General features: G+C 45.3%; 1 protein-coding gene across 3 annotated transcripts in view; it reads right to left on the bottom strand.

Moving 5' to 3' along the window:
• The window catches only part of Plpp4 (phospholipid phosphatase 4), a 124,944-nt gene that overhangs the window by 58,793 nt on the left and 43,777 nt on the right, over positions 1-22,374 (bottom strand). The window contains exons 2-4 of one of the 3 annotated variants that reach the window (XM_034510478.2): positions 15,677-15,785; positions 6,783-6,873; positions 1,626-1,689 (exon numbers count right to left, since the gene is read on the bottom strand). In XM_034510478.2, coding sequence (XP_034366369.1) covers positions 1,626-1,689; positions 6,783-6,873; positions 15,677-15,785 — 264 coding nt within the window. Of the gene's footprint in view, positions 1-1,625; positions 1,690-6,782; positions 6,874-15,676; positions 15,786-22,374 lie in introns of those variants that run through there. The other 2 variants (XM_076911425.1, XM_076911427.1) reach the window with 2 other exon arrangements.

Below are 22,374 nucleotides of genomic sequence, written 5' to 3'. Positions count from 1 at the left end.
GAGTTCCCTAAGAGCCCTTCAGACTCAGTTGCTGAGGAAATTCTCAGTCTTTGGAGTCAAAAAGGTCTGAGTTGGAGCTAGGCTTGTAGCCTGAGGGCGGTCTCAACCTTCCCCAGCCACATTTCCACATCTGTAAAAGGGAGAAATCAATACCTGGCCAAAGGCGAGCTCTGTAGTGGGACTTCCTAGAGGCACCTAAGCATTGTATCAACAAAATTGAGAGGACTTCCTGTCTTGATCTACTGCTCGGCCAATCTAGATCCTACTCCCAGGTTCTGAGAAGCTAGGCCATGACATCTCTACATGCCAAGTTTTGGTGGTCAGTTATCTTTCCTCAAGTAAGAGCCTTCAACCTGACTGGGAACCTTGACAACTCAGTGACACAGTGTGAGGAGTTCAGTGACCCAGGCTGGTGGCTCTGGTTTAAAGCAGGAGTGGGACAGACATCTCTAGAGGACAGAAGGGTGATTCTGGCCCTGAAGCCAGGCCCTCCAGAGCATCCAGAGCTAATATTAACTTAGCCTTGGGTGAAGATGCTGTGGGGGGCACTGCATATCCACCATGCATACAGTGCCCTATGAGAATCCTTAAAGCAGGGTCAGGGTGCTGAAGGAGATGGTACTCATGCCAAGGTCATTCATGATCCATAAGTGGCAAACATAAGCTGTGAGCCACAGAATTGAATCTCATGCCCAGCACTTCACCACAGTCTGAACGTTCTGCTCGAGTGAGGACTGTATTGCTGAAATGTGCCAGTCCACTACTCTGTGGCTCTACTCCAGCGCTGCTGTGTGCAGACCAGGGGTGAGGCTTGCTAATGCTGCAAGCATACCTCTCTTTTACCAGACATACTGAGTCACAGTTGTCACACACAAACTCAAACTGATCTTCCTAGCTCTGGAATCTCAGGAAAGTGTCTCTGTGTCCTTTCAGAGCTGCTCCTGTCCTGTCTTCCTCAGTCCCAGCCAGTGTTTCCTAATGTGGTTGTCCACCTCCTCAACCAGAACCTCAAGGGGCGAGGCCCAGGAATCAGCACTTTATCTGGGCCCCAAGTGCATGCTAAGCATGGGAAATCTGGAGGGACACCCCAGTTCAGGGTGTTTCATTAGCCGAGTCTGACTCCTTTACTGGAGCAGTCAGAGGAGAAGGAAAAACAAAAGGAGATTCAAGACTATTTATTTTTTTCAGGAGCAGTAAGGGAAGTGGGTCATAAAGCCAGACCTGAAATGCCAACCCATACATCTCATTCCAAAGAGAACAATACATAAGTGATCTGATTAATTTGTTAAAGGCCAAAACTGATAAGTGAATAATGAGCCTGGCAAGAGGCTGGGAGAACAGTGGATGGCTCTAGAGATGCCAGTAGCAGGTTTTGGCCAAAAGAAGCTGTGGCCCAGCCAGCTGATGGACACACTCTCTTACACGTGAGCTCCTCTCTCAAGTAATGAGTTCACAATATAAAGGAGAGAAGAGATCTGTATTGAAGGTCAGAAATCCCAGAAGAGCAACAATTTAAGGGGAAGTGAGACAGGCTGGAACCTGTCCTCTGGGTGTCCTCTACTCGCACTTGCCACACAGCTGAACTTTGTGGTATAAGCCATTGTGTGTTTCTTCTTGGAACTTACCTTCCCACTATTAATTTAATAGTGTTTGTGCAGACTCCATTCAAAGCGAGAGCCAAGGACACTGCTGTAAAGCAAAACCAACAGACAGAGAAAAAAAACAGTTGGTTCTCAAATTTAAAAATCATCATCTCTATAACCACCGTTTACCATCATCACCACCATCATCATCATCACCACCACCATCATCATCATCACCATCACCACCACCACCACCATCATCTCCATTAGTATCATCACCATCACTACCATAATTATTATCATCATCACCATCAACATACCATCACAATTACCACCACCACCATTATCACCACCATCAACACCATCATTATCACAATTATCTCCCATCACCATTGTCAACCATCACCATCATTATCACCATCAACCATCATTTTTATTACCGTCACAACTATCATCATCATCACCACCACCAACATCATCATCTGTAATTAGACTTATTTTGTGACCACAGTGTTGTTAAATGATACTTTAGAAACATAAAGAGAAGCCTTGTGGCTAGGGCAAATATAACTGGGGCAGAACTCTGGAGCCTGCCCCATAAAATGCCACATTCCTATGACAAGGAATTTATCTTTCCTTCTTGGCCATAATCTTGAGCCTCACAAACAAACCTATCTATCACTTTCTAGCCTGATATAAACAGATTTAATACAACAGCATATAGAATTTCTTTTACTGGTAGCAAAACACATAACTTTCTTATTTCTTCCAGGCAACCTCCTCAGACATAATTCAAATCAGAGCAGCTGCCAGAATCTTTCTGAAGAGCCGGACAGCCCAGCCAGGCCTCTGCCTCACCGCTGAGCCATCACCTGCCAACAGCTCTCCATCACTGTTTCCAAGACGGTGGAGAGTGAGTCCAGGAGGTGACTTTTGTCATCTAGACTAGCAAGAACTTCTGAAATACATTGTTTTACAATATACAGCTCAGGGACCTCTGAGTAGCCTGGAAACCTGCCAGAGAGGGGCCAGACCAAACCAAAGGAGCAGCAGCATGAATTGCCCACCACCCCTTCCCTACAAAAACCTTGACCCTCCCTTACAATCTGTTAGGGGGACTTAAGAGGCACAGTCATCACTGTCAGTGCGATGAGGGTCAAACGTCTTACGTAAGCAGCAGAAGCCCAGGAAGGCTCTCTGCTTTGCTGACTAGTCAAAGATGTGAGTTGCCTCTCCTCTTTGGCAAATATTAACTGCTTGATGCCAGCAGAGATTTATCTAAGATGAGAGCAGTCGAGGGGCATTTTCGGGAAGGACCTTCCGTGAGTGACTCATTATCATGAAGTGAGACCGATGAGCTATACCACATGCAGAAAGCATGGCCCTCACAGTCACCGGGGCACGGGCTACTGGGCTGAAGACAGAGCCACCTGCTTTTAGCAAGTTGTAAGAAATGGAAAGAAGGGGGAAGGTTGGGGTAGATACTTAACGAAAAGTTAAACCAAACACCTGAGTGGGGATGAGGAACTCTTGGCTATATACAAATAGAGTGGAAAAGAAGGGGTAGGTCCCTGTTGGAGAGCTGAGCATGAGTCGGTCCTACAGCACTACCATGAGAAGGCCCAGTGTGCGGGCCAGGGCATAGACTGGGTCTGAGTGTGGAGACACAGGAAGATCTGGTGACGACAGTCTTCACACACACACACACACACACACACACACACACACACACACACACATCTTTCCTGCCTGAAATGTCAGCCTCCTTCTCTTCTACAAACTCAGAGCAGAGGTGAGGCCTCTTCTGCAGAACTGAGAAATTCCCCCAGGCTATCCGGGTTGACTTCTCTCTGAGAGTCCTGACAAGTAACCGTGAGAGTGCACAGAAATGATGGTGGTAGTCCTCCCTGTTAGGGTTGGTCCTGCCATGCTTTCTAAGGGAGTTCCACTCAGTCTTAGCCTAGGAGTATGGCCTCAGTGCAGACAGGCCATCCATGAGTAAGCATCACTGGCCACTCTCTCTTTATCTCACAGAAACTTGTGTGAACTTCATCTACAGCTCCATTGATCCAGAGCACAATACACCTCATACACACTGGCTTATCATAATACAGTATACCCTTTCCAAAGGTTTCAAGTGAGTGAGCTAGAAAACCCCGAGGTATGAGCTGATTTTGTGTGTCAACTTGACACAAGATGGAGTTATCTCAGAGAAAGGAGCCTCCCTTGCAGAAATGCCTCCATGAGATGCAGCTGTAAGGCACTTTGTCAATTAGTGATCAAGGTGGGAGGGCCCATTGTGGATGGTGCCATCCCTGAGCTAGTAGTCTTGGGCTCTCCCATGCTGAGCAAGCCAGGAGAAGCAAGCCAATAAGTAGCATTCCTCATGGCTTCAGCATCCACTCCTGCCTCCAAGTCCCTGCCCTGTGGGAGTTCCTGTCCTGACTTCCTTTGGTGATGAACAGCAGTGTGGAAGTGTAAGCTGAATAAACCCTTTCTTCCCCAACTTGCTTCTTGGTCATGATGTTTTGTGCAGGACTAGAAACACCAACTAAGACACCTGACAACCAGCAAATATGCTCTGTGATCCAAATGCCAGAAAGAGACAGAGAAGGATTGAAAGCAAGAGTGATGACATTTGAGAGTGTGGGAATTGCTTCGGCATTCTGGAAGTACATGCGACTGATTAATTTTTATCTGATACAATGGGCAAGGTACTTGGGGATCAGGCCTCAAAAAATCAGGGTACTGCTGCAGGGACCTCTCATGAGGCATCTACTCCAACCTTCCGTATTCTCTAGAAAGGTGCTTGGTGGCTGGATAGACAGGGGAAGGCATGGCCCCAGACAAGAGTGCCTGCTGACTAACAAGAACATCATGGGTCTAACTCATGTGGTGTTTTTTATAGAATCTGACAGGACCATTTTGACTGATGGGCCAGAAACACAAACAAGACTGTCTGAGAATGAAATTCAAAGTGTCATGTCCTACAGGTTGACTTGCTAGGGGCTGGCATTGAGGGTACTATGGAATATTGGCCAGAGGATTTGAGAGCTTTTGCTGTTGGTTTTTTTGTTTTGCTTGTTTGTAGTTTTAGGTAGTCCAATACTCCAGTCTTTCCACAACAGAGTTCCTGGCTATTCTACAGCCTGAATGCCTATAAGCTAGATACTATAGGGACTGCCATTCTTGTCTGTATGTAGCAGAGGGGAACACTTGGACTCAGGTATAACTAAGTGCCTATGTTAAATCTTCTGAAGACCCTGAAGTACAGAATGGACATGACCACTAAACCCCACTTCCTAAGACAGTTCTGAATTCCAGGCTTGATTAGAAACCATCTAGTTCTCTGACCTTGGTGTTTGAAGTCTCCCCCTCTCACTGCCAAACCTTGCTGAAAGCATGGGATGTTTGCAACCCCCGTGCACAGTGCTGGCTTTTCGTCATTTTCCAGACAGGAGCTCATTGATTTCAGCAAACAGAACAGCCAATAATTCCTTTTTAGTTACAGCACAGGAGGCAGAGTATGGTGCTCAATTTTGAAGCATCACCCTGAGGGAGATTTAGCCGAGAATGAAAATGTTTGGAGGAGGTAACCAGGCATGCTTGGAGACATCCAGGAACACAGCGCCATAGCCAGCAGGAAAGTATAGCCACAAACGTGACAGACCATTCTTACCCACCATCATTTATCTTGAGACTCTATGTGAGGGAGCAACCACAGTATAAAGTGAGGTGAAGGGATTTCCAAGCCAACAGAGAGGGTTCCTAGTATGATGTTCTGAGGACCACAATAACATCCATCCAAATACTTCCCTACCACTAAAGCCAGGTATAGGAAGGTAACAATGTTTCCAATCCCCATGAAAACTCTTCAAACTTTGTCATCACAACACCAGACCAAAGCCGTGTGACCAAACTCAGTCTACATGTTACCTCCCCGGAGACCACACCTGATCAGAGAGGGTGAGCATGTTACCTCAGGCTGGCTAGAGTCTCGGCTTTACCTTCAGCCTGGAGAAGCAATTGAAAAAGTCTCCATCTAGAAGGCTGGAGCCAAGAAATAGAGTGGAAGTAGCGGGCGCCACCAGAGTTGAACAGTCAGATACACAGGGAGAAAGTGACACCACTGTAAGCCCAGGTCTCACAATAAGCAAAGGTCTGGGGCCTAAGAAACCAAGGCTAGGCAGTAGAGGAGACTGGAAGTGGAGGGGGTAGGGGATGGCATATTTCAGACAGCGTGGTCTTGGGCTCCTTGCATTCCAGCTCTCTCCTCGTTGCAGCCCCATGGGGTGCTGCTGTGCTGTCCCCTCCTTTTCTTGGAGTTGATGAGATTACTTATTTTAGCTCTGTCTTTAAACCCATTATTTACTGGAGTTAATTTGAAAGGGAAACTTAACATTATTCTTTTCAACTAGGCAGACCTAACTAAAGCCTGGTTACATAAAGCCAGTTCTTCGTTCTTTAGACATACTTTGCCTCATTCAGACTCCCTGGCTCAGAAAAGAGAGGAGTGTCCTGTATGCTTTCATCACAAAGCAGCAACTAACAAACACATCCCTCAACAAGGAACCTCAGGTTTCAGACTTCCACCCAGAGGATGGCAAGTCCACAGACTATGCTAAACCCAAGCTTGAGGACTTAGGGATGGAGGTCTAGACAACTTAAAGTATATACATATTAAAATCAACCAATTTAGTTTTCCAGGGCATTAGAAAGCTGGATATCTAGACATGGGTTAAATTGCCTTGGTTGCTAAAATAGCCCAGTATGATTGACACTCTCTCTCTCTCTCTCTCTCTCTCTCTCTCTCTCTCTCTCTCTCTCTAAGAGAGAGGGGGGTTCTCACCATGTAGCCCTGGCTGGCCTGAAATTCCTATGTAGACCATGTAGACCTTGATTTGCAAAAACCTACCTGATTCTGTCCAGGAGTGAAGGGATTAAAGGTGTGAGCCATCATTCCTAGACTGTGAGGAAGCAGTTTGGGCAGGGAAGTGACCTTCTGAGAATTCCCGCTTGTGGATGCCCTTTCCTGCCCATTGGCTCAACTCCTTTTAAGCTTATCTCATTTTCCACAGTTTAATTTTGACCAAAATAAAAAAAAAACTCAGTTGAGTGTAAATGAGATTTTTTTTTCAAATGTGATTATCTAATTAAGATCATTCCCAGCCCCAAAAGAAAGAACTGTGAATACTCTACCTAAGAAGGCTTCTTTAATTTCAGTCTTGTCTGTCCGCCGGATAATTTTCACCACACAAATAACAGCCAAGGGTGTGAGGAAAGAAATTGCCTGGAAGAAACAACGAATAATCCCTCATGAGGACACTGATTTGCTTCAGATGTGCAATCCATAATTAGTCCCAGTTAACTTCAACTCACTGTCAAATGACCTTCCTGAACTGACCTTAAACGAAGAAGGGCAATTTGTCTATGTGGAGCAAAAACACAGACTCGGAAACTGGAGGTCTGATTGCAGGTTCTAATTGATTTGTAATTGCTAGGAGCCACATTTAAGGTGGGAGCCTTGAAGAGAGTAAAGAATAGTATATAATTATGATACTTTATCAGCCGTGTGTGTGTGTGTGTGTGTGTGTGTGTGTGTGTGTGTGTGTGTGTGTGTGTTGGAGGAATGACTGTAGGCTCCCTAGCAACATAAGGAGGGACAATCAACTCATTCCCTTTTGGAGTTCTTCTGTTGAATATTGATTTTTTCCCCTTCAAGTTAGAAGTGAGAGCCCCTTTATACAAATTCTTCCTTCCAACTTCACCTGGAAGTCAAACCTCTAGACATGTTTGTAAGGGAGTTTCTAGATTGGGTTAATTCAGCTAGGAAGACCCAACCTATCTATAGGCAGTACTATTCCCTGGGTAGGATCCTGTAGAGAATGACAAAGGGAAAGAGGCTGAATTCAGTATTCATTTCTCCCACCCTCCCTCCTCCTCCTCCTCCTCCTCCTCCTCCTCCTCCTCCTCCTCCTCCTCCTCCTCCTCCTTCTTCTTTCTCCTCCTCCTCCTTCTTTTTCTTCTTCTTCTTCTTCTTCTTCTTCTTCTTCTTCTTCTTCTTCTTCTTCTTCTTCTCTCTCTCTCTCTCTCTCTCTCTCTCTCTCTCTCTCTCTCTCTCTCTTTCTCTCTCTCTCTCTCCTTCCAGACTCAGACACAACATGATCAGTCACCTCCCACTTCTACGGACATGACTACCCTACGCCCTCACCATGATGGACTGTATCTGCTCCAACTATAAGCCAAAATAAACCCATTCTCCCTTAAGTTGCTTCTTCTCAGGTATTTGGTTGTAGCAACAAGGGAAGTAGCTAAAGTACCATTTACTCCTTTTCCTCTGTACAAATACTCAGTGGAATGAAGCTGGTGGGGTCCACATGTAGCCAGACTCATCGCAAAGAACAGTATGAGGCAGTTTGAGTATCAGGAATATATAAGGCTCATGATGCCTCTAACAAGATTCCTGTGTTCAGTGATGGGCCTGGGAACAGACAGCTTATGAGTTACAAGGCCAGTTTTCTTTCTCCAATATGGAGTCTCTAACTTAGTTTTCTAAAATTAATAAGTTAGTTTTAACTACTGCTGCCACCAAAAGGAAAGGTATTCACTTAACTCTTCATGTGAAACATCACAGGATAGCAATGTCTGGACAGACTGAACACTGCACAAGTCAGTTAGTGAAGAGAAAAAGGGTGGTAACTATGAGCCATTTATGCCCCTACTTAGGAATTCTTTAACTGTGCTCAGATGAGATGCCATATTTTGCAGAGAAGTTTTCTGGTGAGACCAAATCCATTATGATGGTGTGACCATCATGGATGGAATTCATGAAAATAACCATGACCTTTTAAAACAGGTTCTTCTCATTTCAGACTAATTATTTTGGGTACTTCTCTTTGATTTCTGCCTTCAGAGATGGTTTACAAGACAACAGAAGGACTTCCTTCCTATTTGTCATCATGCCTTTGTGGTCTAGGAATGTCCCCTTATCAGCTATGGCTCTGAGTGACACTGGTTATTTGAAAATCAACTGATTAAGTCATTTGGAAGGCAACTGCTCATATCTGAATAACTGTGGGACTTGCTGACATGCTAAGGATCTACCTGAATCTGGGTAGATCCTGGTCTGGGGACTGAGGAACATTTAAAAACAACAACAACAACAACAACAAGGATCTCAAACAGCCCTGACGCTGATGATTGAGAAACACATCTCCACATTTAGATTCTGAAAACCAGTGTCTAGGGTACCACTTCCTAATAGCCAAGACCACAGTTAAGCCTCAAGAATCCATTTTGTCTCCAAATGCAAGCATCAAGCTCACCAGCCTAGTTGTTTCCCATCCTTTAAAACCCTACATATAGTTCATACCACAAGCTCCTGAAGAGAAGAGGGCAACTCATCAAACAGTGATCTTTAAGGACACAACCACCAAATCAAGCCTTAATAAAATAACATAGAACAAAAGAAGATATTAAGAGACAACCCTAATTAACATGCTTTCATATGTGTAGGCCGAAGAAATAAAACTACAAGTTAAATATGAGTGGGAGAGACTTTCCCATGAGGCCACAAAGACTGGGAAAGGGGATTTTAGAGCAGGATGCTTTGGCCCAAATAGGGGATAGAGCATCAAGTGAGAAGCATGCAGGCTCATGGCCAAGAATCAGGATTAGGGGAGTTACTGATGGCAAAGGGCTTTCTTTAAGCATTGTTCCCTGATACAGATCTCTTATTCTTAGGTCTCTCTTCCCTCTGCCTCTGCCAAGACCAGCATTCATTGAACCCACTCTGCAACTTTCCTGAGTAGAATCAATTTAGGATTGTTTATGACACTATGAAGTTTCCACATAGAAACTGCTTACTGAGCCAGCACTAAGCACCCCAGAGGAGGGGCACAATCTCTGTACCTCAAGAGCTTCTCCAGAAAAGGGGCACAGCCCGACAGAGCACAGAGCTCCATCTCTGAACAGAAGTATTTGTGTGCAACTGAAGACTGTGATCTTCTCTATAGCCTAACAACACTGGGACACCAGTCTCATGTCTTTGTCCTGGCCATGTATGGTGGTTTGGTTGAAATGTCCTACAACAGCCATTCTAAACCTGTGGATTGTAACCATCAAAGAACACATATTTCAAATGATCTTGGGAACTGAAACATTACTCAGGGACAAAATTACAATTATGAAGTAACAATAAAAATAGATTAATGGTTAGGATTTCTAAGACCATTGAAAATGTGTGTTTTCTAATGGTCATGGCCCACAGGTTGAGAACTACTACCACAGGTAGTTTCAGGAATTTGTTTCCAGTTCGTGGCAACATCTGGGCAGGCTTAGAAGCTGTGCATGGAAGAGGTATGTCACTGGGGGCTTCCCGGTTCCAAAATCTGCACCTTGTTCCCAGCTCATTCTCCCTCCTTCCTGCTTGTGGTTTAAGATGCAAGCTCTTAGCCTGCTGCTCTAGTCACCCTGCGGGCTGCCACACTTTCCCACTGTGATAGTGGTAGATTTTTATTCCTCTGGAACCATAAGCCCAAATAAATCCGTCTATATGTTGCCTTATTTGTTGTATTTATCACAGCAATGGAAAAAGTAACAAATACAGCCTGTATCTGCAACATCTTTGGAGGCAGAGAGCCCAATGCAAAGCAGAGACATACTTATATTTGCCATCCCCTGCCCCTTGTCTCTTACCTGATGTCTTGCCATACCCCAAAATGAATGTAACATGTACTCAAACTATACCCACAGAGTCTCAGGATCTCATATGGGATTAGAGTATGTTTCACACAAGCCTACCTGATCCTAGTAGAGAATGCTGGGGAGAGGAAGAAGGTTGAAAATAAGGAGGAACAGAAGTTTCCAGGCACCTTGCACAAGCAGTGTATGACCACTGTCTCTAAGAGAGGTCCCACCTTATATGCCCACCAGTGAATCCCACATAGGTTTGGCCTTCAGTGTCCTGGTTTTCTACTCCATCTAGAAATGGGGTCTGCCTCAGCACTGCTGCAAAGCACTGGACTGCCCCAGCTGTGTCTAAGAAAGGGCATGACTTGGAGTAGCCTGTCTATAGAGGGGCCATGAGCACAGCAGGAAGTTTTGAGGGGAGGCAAACCCAAAGCATTCCAATGTCAGGATTCTCACTGGGGAGGAGGTCACCAAGGCTCACTTACGTCACCACACAGGGGCAAAGTGCCTATGGCTCTGGCACCTTACCTAAAGGTGGGTGGTGGACGACAGAGCGATTTTAAAGAGGACTCCAGCACACAGACACCCAGCAAAGGTCCCACTTTGGGTAAACAATGGAAACCTGTCACCACGGAAAGGGCTGTCAATGATTTAAAAGGAGTCTGCAAATTAAACTGTCCATCACCAGCCAAGTTTGGCTCTTCTCCTTCCATCCTTTCCCCGAGCTGACTAGTTCCTACCTTCCTTAAAAGCATCCCAGAATAGGAAACCCTCCTAGCACATCATCCCAGTGACAGGAAGATGTTATCTGAGAGATAAAATCATCAGGTGTGCCCGGGGCAGCACCAGAAGGGACAAAGGGAATGAGTCTTGGGTGGATATTTCCTTGGGAGGCAAAGGAAAATTTTGAGAGCTCTATTTTCAGTTTCCTAGTTAAGTCTAAATTGCTCTTCAAAGGGTTTTCCAGCAAGGCGGAACTTGCCAGCTGCCATTTGTGTCTGCGTCTTTAAGAGAATAGACGCCACATCGATTCAGCTCTGCATCCCTACCGCCTAGCTCTGGGCTTGGCTCATGGCAGATGCTTCATGCCTGCCTGGTGGGTGAGTCGTAGTCATCGTCGTCGTCATCATCATCATCATCATCATCATCATCATCATCATTCTGAAGGCATCCAGTGTCGGGTTCCACTCCTGCTTCCTCTGCCTCCTCACCCTATATATACACCCCCAAATCAACTCTGACTCAGTGGGCTTTCAGGGCACTGTTCTCCCATTTTAGAGCTTTTATGTCTGCATTTTCTGTGTGTGCCATGCTGGCACCATCTCTCCGCCTCCCCCAGGTCTGAAAGGGGCCCACAGCATAATGACTTCTCAGTGTCCTGAGATGGTCTGGTCTAGCTTCAAACAGTTACAAGACCTTGATGACATTGCTTGGTTTTTTTTTTTTCATCCTGAACTTACTGAGCTGATGAAACATGGTGCTGTGAGAGATTTTCTGAGAAGCATTAACCAAGATGCCGCTTGGGATGTGATGAGCACAGGTCCTGACCTCAAGAAACAATGGCTGCTGTGGTCGTTCACAGTGATGGTAGTGATGAGCATGGGTGATGGATGCTGATGATGGTGATGATAATGGTGATGATGACAGTTGTGGTGATCTGAATAAGAATGACCCATAGACTCATATGTTAGAATGCTTGGCATACAGAAAATGGCACCATTAGGAAGCGTGGCCTTGTTAGAGTAGGTGTGACCTTGTTAGATAGAGGAAGTGTGTCACTGTGGAGGTGGGCTTTGAGATACCATATATGTTCAAGTCTGGCTGGTATGTCACACAGTCTCCTGCTGCCTGAGAATAAAGATGCAGAACTCTGGGTTCCTTCAGCACCATGTCTGCCTGCATGTTGCCATGCTTCCTACCATGATGATAGTGGAACAAATCTCTGAAACTGTTATCCAGCTCCAAGCAAATGTTTCCCTTTATAAGAGTTGCCTTGGTCATGGTGTCTCTTCACAGCAATAAAACTCTAAGACAATGATAAAGGTAATGAAGCCCCATAGAAGTTTACCTGAATCTCCTCTTTGACCTTTCCAGATCCTATTTTATATCAGAGTATATATGCAGGGTCCCTGAAGATATGTTTCACACCTGACCTGACTTCCTAGTCTCCATAGTCTTTATGGTCTCCCCTAGCTACAACATGTTCTTTGAAAGTATGCCCTGAATGCACAACACGACATTAACGGAGGGTACACTGAGCAGTATCCATAACCAAATGACATGGCCTACACCAAGAGCAGGTGTTTAGCCATGCATGCTCTGATAAATCCCACACACTCAGCAAGAGATGGTGACCTCCTTTGAATAACAGCACAGCCTCTGGCTGGGGGCTGGCTGCTTGGGAATGATGGGGAAATGTTAAGTCAAGACTCGGTGCTTCTGAAAAGGATCCTTTGTCTGTCTCTCTGGTCAACAAGAACGCAGATTCATCATGGCAAAAAGAAGTTCTTGGCATTGGACAGTCCACCATAGCCACACCCATCACTTGCACCGATGGAACCACAGACAAGTCAAGTATGAGTTGGGGCTTTTCTGTGAATGTCACTACTATTTAGTCTCCTTTGAGTGCAATTGACTCAACCAAACCTTTGTTCTATTATTTTTCTGGTTACATTTGACCAGGGGATTTTGATACACACAAACACACATGCATGTGTGCTCACACATGCATACTTATGACTTGGGGCTATGAATTACTGGATAAAGAAGCACCTGGATCAATGCTAGCTCCCTAGAACCCATTTCAGTAGGAAAGTGAGAACATTCACCTTCAGATGAAAACATTCCAAAAGACCCAAGATTTAACATGAAAGAAGAAAGTTTATGCCAGTGAGGTAGACAAGCCAATAGAGGCACCCTGTACCAACCTCTACTACCTGAGTTCCAACACTGGAATCTACATAGAATAAAGGAAAGAACCAACCAATGCCCCCAAGTTGTTTTCTGACCGTGGCAAGCACACCATGGCCTGTGCGTATGTGTGCAGCCACACACACACACACACACACACACACACACACACACAATAAACAAATGAGTAGAATTTGAGCTTCCCAGAGGGACCGTCCTGGATTAGATATCAGTGAGACTATGTTCTCCAGTCAAAATTCTCCCGAAGACACTGGGAAAGCTTCTGAGGGCCCAAAGCTGACAAACAATAGCTCATATTAAGCTCTTAATAAAGTTTAGGAGAACAAATCTAATTATGGAATGACAGAGAATTTTCCACCTTTGAGTTTTGGGTATTTTAAATGGCGCTTCTGCTCTCCTGTTGCTCTTGTGGACAGCACTGAATTTGTAGTTGAAAGCATATCCTTCACCAACCACTATTAACGAAGTAAAAGGTTGAACTTGTTTCTTTTTTAAGATTAGAGAGCGAGCCAGTGCATGGAGCCAAATATACTTCATGTTTCCAAAAATCGTGGCACTGGATGACCTTTATGCATCTCATCCCAACCACTGGCAATATGCAAATTGTTTCAGCCCACTTGTGTCTTTAGCTAGAACATTTGTGGTGTCTGCATTTAGTCTTCAAAACAATCCATTGTTCATAAATCTAGGCTGGAACCGCAAATTTCTCTTGGTGTCCTGTATGAACATTCATCTCCAAATTGCATTTTATGGCACATGAAATGGAAAGCCTGGGAAGGATGGGTCTGAGTGATAAACAGATGTTTTCCCCTAATTGTGCTGTGAAGTCATTAGCCACATACTGGTTCGTTCATATCTAGGATTTATTGAGTTAGAATAGAATTGGAAATGAATCTTATTGCAATACGTGAGTATTTGTATGCCCTTCTGCCAACCAACCTTAATATTTCACTTCCTCTAAGATTTACAGAAACCTATTTTCTTTTTCTAAGCTGAAAAGTAATTGTGGAAGCAACTGTAATAACACCTCACGGTCCACTCAGGCTAGCAGCCATTTTCATAACACCTGACTATCCACACAGGGTAGCAGCCATCTTCATTTGCAGATATGGATAAATCTTTCCAACCATTATTACTTAAAACACTTTCCTCTGTGAAATAACAGCATTTCTTTCAGATAGTCCAATGTGTATTGTGAGAGTTCTGGAACAGGCACCGAAGTCCCTAGAAGCACAGACATAGTGATGGGCCAAAAGGAACCAGCTTCCACTACTCGGCAGCCCATCAGAAAGTTTTGTTATTTTTTCCAGTGGAGGGAGCACATGACTGCTTCCTCTGCTACAGAAAGGCTCACTGTCAATGCTCCAAGAGTAACAGCATTAGCAAGGAGTTCCTGCCTCTCTGGAACATCCATGGAAGACAACTGAGCTCCATAGCTGGTTACCCAGATCTAACACTGCTGCCCACTAACTGTGTGGCATCAGGAAAATTTCCTCATCTCCCTGGGATGCACCTCTGGCCCTGCAAGTGGTGGATAGTAATGACCCCTTCCTCTCTGAAATAGTCTGGGACCATATGAGGTAGTCTTTCATATGCACTGTCACACAGGGATGGAAAGGTAAAAGGCTATAATTGCCGAGTGGTAAGAAAAGGAGGGAAAAGTGACCCCACTCTATCTGTCGCTTGACTGTTTTCTCATTCATTCTAGGAGAGAGACACAGATAACATCTAGTGGTTGATATGGGGTAGGCTTTTGTTGTTTGTTTGTACATATGTATATTTCTGTTGGCATGTGTGTGGGCATATGAGTGTGTGTATGTAGCATGCATAGAGATCACTAATTGAAATCAAATGCCTTCCTCAATGGTGCACCACCCTACATATTGAGGCAAGGTCTCACACTTGAACTTACAGCTTAGTGATTTGGCTAGTCCAACTGTTACGCTTGCTGAGACTCACCTTCCATGTGCTAGAATTACAGGCTGGTCAGCATTTACATGGTTTGGGGAGGGGGGGATCTGATCTCCAGTCCTCACACTTGGGTGGCAAGCATTTTACCTAATGAGCCACTCCTCAACCTACCAAAGGGTCATCTTATCACCAGACAAATTGTTAGCAGAGCTCTCTGTATTGCCCAAGTTAGAAAATTTCAGGCTTATCCAGAAAGGAGAAGGGATGGGGAATTCTTGTCACTAGCTTCCAGTCTGTCTTTACTACACTGTCACTATGCAGAAACATTCAACTTAACTCAGGTAGGTAATTCCCCTCTGTTTCTAAACTGTTGGACAATCACAGTCTCTCAAGTGGGCAATCAGTGCTGTTGGGACCTGGAAACAAGTTTCAATTGGATGGAACCCCTTCCTTTTTATTTAAAGCTGACTACTATCTTCACCTAGAATAGCAAAGGTCAGAGCCTATTTGGTATGTAGGTGGGATTGTGGACACATTGGCCACCAAATCATGGTACTTACAAACATGAGGCGGGTAGGTATGTTGTCTGACTGCACCAAAGGATTTTTATAGAGCCAGATCTCTTCCGGCTGGATGACTCTCTGGAATGGATCCAAAAACTCTGTAAAACTGAAACAAAACAGAGAAAAGGACATGACAGCTGAGCACTCACGGGCCATGGAAAAGGCTTCCCAGGGGAAACCGTAGTTCAAATGCCCCCAGAAGAATCTTCCTGACTTCTGGGAATGGAGAAACAGGGAGCCTCTAGTGATAATCCTCAGCCAGTTCCAACCAGAGAGAGACAAAGCAACACTGAGCCTCCTGTCACCTGTGGCAGCAAAGATTCCTTCTCTGGCTAAGGAGACAGCCAGAAAACAGCTTTACAAAGACCCTCAGAACTCAGGCTCCTAATGCCGGCTGGAAGCTCAAGTACCACAAAGCAGCTCATGTGAGGTCAGGGTCAGGCTGTGAGTACAGTGTCTGAAAGCAAAGGTCTGAGACAGGAATGGAGACTCAGCAGGTTCCCTCAACTTAACAAGGGGGCAGGAAGTGTCCTGCCCTCCCTCCTGTTGCACAGATGAGGTCATGTTGCTGCCACTCCCTCCACTAAGGGGCAGAGGAAGAATGAGATGAGGCAATGGGATGTTTTGAGTCTGCTAATGGGCTAGCTCTAGGCATCTTCACTCTTCATCTTTTTACCCTCTGAGAGCTACTCCTGCCATGGGAATCCAGCATACCCCAAGCCTGGGCTATCTCTTCATTAGTTGGACAACCAAAAGCAATCCTTAAATGAAAAGTGGTGGGGGTGGGTGGGTGACAGGCAATATTATGAGTTTATGATATCAGACTTCGGCCAACAGCCTTCGCCCAGCATCTCCAGCCTCACCTCCATCTAAATTTCATTCAGAATGGTTTCAAGCATGAATGGCTAGGAGCCAGAGCATTAAGAGGTTCCAGTCTTCCACTGCCAGGCTGAGAAATTTTGATTCAGAGCCAAAAGGATCTAGCAACTTTGGTCTTCCCATAGCCACCCTTGTTTTAGTCCTGGATCCAGAAATTCTTCCTGTCTGAGGCAAAAAGAAGGGACAGTCATCCAAGAGCCAGGTCCTAGCAGAACTGGGGACCTTGCAACCTCACTATGCATCCTAAACTTGGGTGTCATATGACCTTGGTCTGTCTGCACGTTTGTGCACATTTTCAGCAGTAACCATACAAGACTGTAAGCTGAGGGCCTCCTAGGATGGCTGACCCACTAGGGGGCTGTGACACTGCCAAACTTAACATATGCTCTGAGCAGCTTCACATGTAATACCACCAAATAGACCAGCCTCCCAGTGAAGTCTACTGTGCATCTATAAGAACCCATAATCACCCATGTCTGTTTCTACATGCCTTCCTAGCCTTCCTTCTGTTCTCTCCTCTCTGCACCCTCACCTCTAACTGTGGGTAGGGTCTTAAATGCTAAGAATCTGTGTACTTAAGAATTCCAAAAAATAGAGGTGTCTTCGACAGCTCTGCTTAGCCCTGTGACCACAACACCTCCATCTGAAATAAAAGAGTCACCTGGGAAATAGTTGCCAGTGTAGTAATTTTCACAGAGACCAGCCAAGCCCTCACCAACCTGAGCCCAGAATGTGTCTATTGCAGAATGGGATCCCAAGTACATCAAGAACCTAGTCTGCAAAGCTACTATGGGCCCCGTGCACTTTCTCCAAAGCAAGGTTATGGTGAGCACTTCGCTGGGCATCAGAAAACTGCTCCGTGGAACAGTACTCCCATGAGGCTGCTCTGTGCCACTTAGTAAAACACTGCCCTTTGTGGGGCTGCAGTGTACAGATTTGCAATAGGGCAGCTTAGAACTAAATCAGAGGCCACAGCTGGAGATGGGTGAGAATCTTCTAGAGACTTGCTAGCCAGATGTATAGACAGTATGGTTAGGGCCTAGGGGTGTGGATTTTAAACCATTCTCCAGCCATGCTCCAGCTCTGACCTCAGTAATCTCTTCTAAGGGTCCTTTACTTTGGACTCCAAGAAACTTGATGACTTAATTTTCTTGATTGACAATGGAGTTTCAATCCAGCCATGGCTGCATGGTGCACAGAAAGTGCTTTCCTTAATTTCTCTCTCTGATTCCTGGTTTCCTTGTCTGTGAATTGAACATTTTTTACAAAGCTGGAATGGAAATTAAATTGAAAGAACACACATAGAACATGGGGACGAAGCTCGGTGGGTAGATGCTTGCCTGGCATGCACGAGGCCCCAGGTCCCATTCCCAGCACTATATAAACGTTGTATGGTTATGCACATCTATAATCCCAGCATTTAGAGAATGGAAGGAGGATGAGTTCATGCCTGGCCTGGGCTCTGTATGAGGGGGAAGAAGAGAAAGGAAAAGGGGGATAGATGGAAAAGAAAATGGAAGGGGAGAGAGAAGTAAAAGAATGGGAAAGAAAGGGAGGGGAGGGGAGAGGAGGGGAAGAGAGAGAAGAGAAGGGAAGGAAAGGGAAGGGAGATGAGGGGAGGGGAGATGAGGGGAGGGGAGGGGAGGGGAGAGGAGGGGAGATGAGGGGAGGGGAGGGGAGGGGAGGGGAGATGAGGGGAGGGGAGGGGAGGGAAGGGAAGGGAAGGGAAGGGAAGGGAAGGGAAGGGAAGGGAAGGGAAGGGAAGGGAAGGGAAGGGAAGGGAAGGGAAGGGAAGGGAAGGGAAGGGAAGGAGGGTTTTGAAATACATAGAACACCCAACTAAACATGGGCAGAAAAGCTAGTATTTTTCCCATTTACCACCACACTCCAGTCTCCAGTGTGTGTTTTCACCAGTCTTTAGTATATTCTTTGACTGCATCACAGCCTGATCCCTGCCTCCAGGTGTTTTAAAAGCACTTTAGATGAAATGAAATGCAATAAAGTTTGTCTAAAAGATGTTTTTATGCCACATAGACTGCTCGTGATAGCTAAAGCGTCTAGGATATCCTGATCACCGTGACTCTACAATTAAGCCATCTAAAATTATTTGATTTAGCTCATGAGTTTGTAGCTCAGGAAATTCCATGGGTCCAGCTGAAGAGTTTTTGCTTACACGTTCTCCTTCGATAACTTAGAACACTGGCTGAGACTGTAGTTAACTGAGTGCTGCACTCGGCCTTATCAAGATGGCCACCTGCTACTGGCAGCCTGGCTGGAGCTGAACTGGAGAACTGACATGCTCCCCCCAAGTCCCCGGGTATGGAGAATTTCATCCTGCATCCCTCTGGAAGCAGACCAAAGCAAATGGCTTCTCCTAATCCAGCCTTGAGAGTCACATAATGCCATTTTCATACTTTGGATGTGCACAGCTCCCAAGGGCTCATGCATTTGAACACTTGGTTTCTAGGAGGTGCTGCTGGTTTGGAAGGCTGTGGACCCTTTAGGAAGTAGAACCTTGCTGGAGGAAATGGGTCACTTGCTATTTATAGGCCAACCCTGTTTCCTGTGTTCAGTTTCCTAATCGGTCCAAACGTAAGTGAGCAGCCTTAGCTACCACAGGAAAGAGCTGCTTCTGTCTTCCCTGCCACATCCTCCAACCATGAGCCACAAAAGATCCTTCATCCCTTAAGGTTGTCTTTGGTCAAGTATTCGGTTACAATGAGAAGTCTAATGAAAGTAGTCAGTGTGATGAGTCTTAAAGTCTTCAAGGAAGGGAAACAGATGCCTTCCGTTGACAAGTACAGTGAGTCTTAACTACAGAAAAGCAGGTGGTACAGAATATGGCTTCAGCCACCACTGAGGCACCATCTGCCATCCACAGGGTGGCACTAACTGTAATGGCGCATAGCCCACTATCAGAGACCCCAGAACCTTGACTCCCATTTCTTTCCCACAAAGCAGGCCATGGGGCCAGGACACTTAGACACATGACTGAGAAATTTCTTTCCCACTGTCACTGTGTCCTGGAATCCTCATTGTGTGTCTCTGTCTTTGTGTGTATGTCTCTTTCTGACTGTCTTTCTCTCTGTCTCTGTCTCTCTGTCTCCTGCCTCTGGTGGTGTTAATGTATACACACATGCATGTTAGTGGAGGCCAGAGGTCACTTTAGTGGAGGCCAGAGGTCAACTGACCTCAGATATTGTCCCTCATATGTTGTCCCTTGTTTTTTGACACGGGGTCTCTCAGTGAGACTTGGAATGCCCACTAGGCTAGGCTGCCTGCAGCAAGCTCTGGGGATTTACCTGTTCTGTTTCTCAAGCATGGGGATTACAGGTACATGTCACTGTGCCCTTCTTTTTAAGAGCATGCTGGGCTTGGACACATGTCCTCATACTTTCATGTCAAACACTTTACTCAAGTGATGTCCCCAGTCTAAAGGTTTTACTTCATAAAGGTCAGGTGCAATCTTTCTAAAATGCTGCCAAATAACTGAGACCTTTGAACAATCCTTCACTGTACCCTGAGTAGCTGTAGCAAAAACCCACATCTATCAGGCAAATCATATCCCCCGAGACCAATAGTACTAAGAAAGATAGATGTCCCTTCTCCAGCCACTGGCGTCTGCCTCAGGGAGTCCAGACAGCAAGGCAGCTGCTCAGAGGACCCAGGGCTTATAAAAGCAAATAGGGTCAGAAGAGGGCATGCAGAGGATAGAAAACACTGGAGACGTGAACAGAGCTTCCGAGGGAGGGCACACCGAGCCCTAAAAGCATCCTTGGAAGTTAGGCTATAAAACTAGAAGTAGAATCTCAGGTTCTGTTCTGGGGCTGGGAAGATCATTCAGTCAGGAAGGTGTGTACTGCACAACCGTGGAGACCAGAGTTCGACCCCCGTATCCTACATAAAAAAGCAAGGCACCAGAGTCAGCATCCATAATCCCATCACTGAGGAAGCCTGAGACAGGAGGATTCATGGAGCTCACTAATCAGCCATCTTAGCCTACCTAGTATGTTCCAGGAGAGTGACAGTCTCTGTCACAAGAAACAATAATAAATAACCAAAGTTGATGGTTATCTGAGAACAACTGACTCTAAGAAAAGACAGAGAGGTCTTTTGGCCTCCACATGCAACTGCCCACACAAAGCATACCTGCATATACAATAACACGCACACACACACACACACACACACACACACACACACACACACAGTGAGATGTGGAGCTGTGAGGTACTGTCTCTAGTTACCACCACACCAGGGCTTACTCCACACTGAGGATATCCAATAGAATGTGGGGTCATAAGATCCCATACTTTAATGTATCCAGGAGACACACAGGAGTCTTGTGAGTACAGATCCAGAAACAAGGATCCCTGAGAGCTGGTGTTTTTAGCAAGCTTATTTCCTGATGATGGTATGACATTTATCTGTAGGTCAAAGCATGAGCACTAAGGGATCATGACCTGGAAAGTCTGTCTCAACTTCAGACCTGCAACCTGAACCTTCACTTAGCAAATCTCAGGGGACTGGTGTGCTTGCTACGCATTGAGACAGGATGTTCTCGGTAAAACCCAGGGCCTTCTAACACTGGCTATTCACGAACAAGGTTGGATGATTTGTATTATTATTTTTCTGTCAACAGAATCCCTTTGAAGCTACTCAGATATTTTAGAAGAAATTTCATGTCACATTAATTATAAAACCAGCATGCCCTCCAACACACCTGCTAAGCTTCAAAATAAGCACAATAGAATTGGAGGGCTGATGACTAGACCTCTTCAGTGACCATGGACTCAGAACAGAACTCTGTCTTCTCTGAGAAGAGAAAGAAAAAGTGGCCAAAGCAGCCCTCCCATAGAGGGTGGAAGAGAAGAGAGATGCCACTGAACTTCTCCACTGGGAGGAAGGCCGTGCTCATGTCTAATTACAATCATCCCTCAAAGCCTCGAATATCATTTCAAACCCCACTTGTGTTAAAAAGAAATTAAAAAGGGAGAAAATACAACACTCAACATTGGACACTCAAAGACTCAACAATAACAAGGGTTATTCTACCTGAAGGAAAATGGCTCTAGCCTCATCAGCAATGTCTGAGCATCAACAGCATGGTAATCACATCCTTATATCTGCAAGAAAGGGATGAAGAACATGGGGGCAACTCTTTGAACCCTGGCAGGTGTATAAAATTATTTAGTTTACTTTTATTTTGAATTAATGTAACACAGATGACAACATCTTAATGCCCCAAAGCTCTGCCAGGGCCAGCCAGCAGACAAAGGATGGGACCAGGGGCCTCCATTTTGAATGTCACTTCCCCGGTTCAGTTGGAACAAAGACCTGAAGTAAGCATGTGTGTAACACGGGGGCCTCTGCACCCAGATGGCATGGATCAATGCCTACATCCTCACTGTGCACCACAGTCATCTTTATGCTAAAGTAAGATTCCTAAAGCTTCCTTAAGTCTAATGGCAAAAAAATGAACAGAAAGGGAAGAATCCTGAACCAGAAGGAAGTACAGAAGTCTATCAGGTCATTGGGGGGGGGGGGTGTCAGTTACTCATCTCTTCCAAGAAAACAATGTTATACAGTAAAACTGGTTAGATAAAGTTGCAACATTATGTTTTTTGTCCCCAATAAGCCCAGGGTCAGCAACGGGTATCAATCAACCTTCAGATAATGAAGTCTTCCTTCACTGTACGCATGCATAAAGTGTTAACTACTGTCAACCTCTGTTCACTCAAAAATAAAATGTCTGAACTATTCAAGTCAAGATGTTTCTACTACTGTTACGAAAGTAAACAGGTATTATTAAAGGC

Source organism: Arvicanthis niloticus, chromosome 1 (genome assembly GCF_011762505.2).
Source record: "Arvicanthis niloticus isolate mArvNil1 chromosome 1, mArvNil1.pat.X, whole genome shotgun sequence".
NCBI lineage: Eukaryota > Metazoa > Chordata > Mammalia > Rodentia > Muridae > Arvicanthis > Arvicanthis niloticus.
Note: the sequence above shows the minus strand (reverse complement) of the source record. Positions and strands in the feature narration are given on the sequence as shown.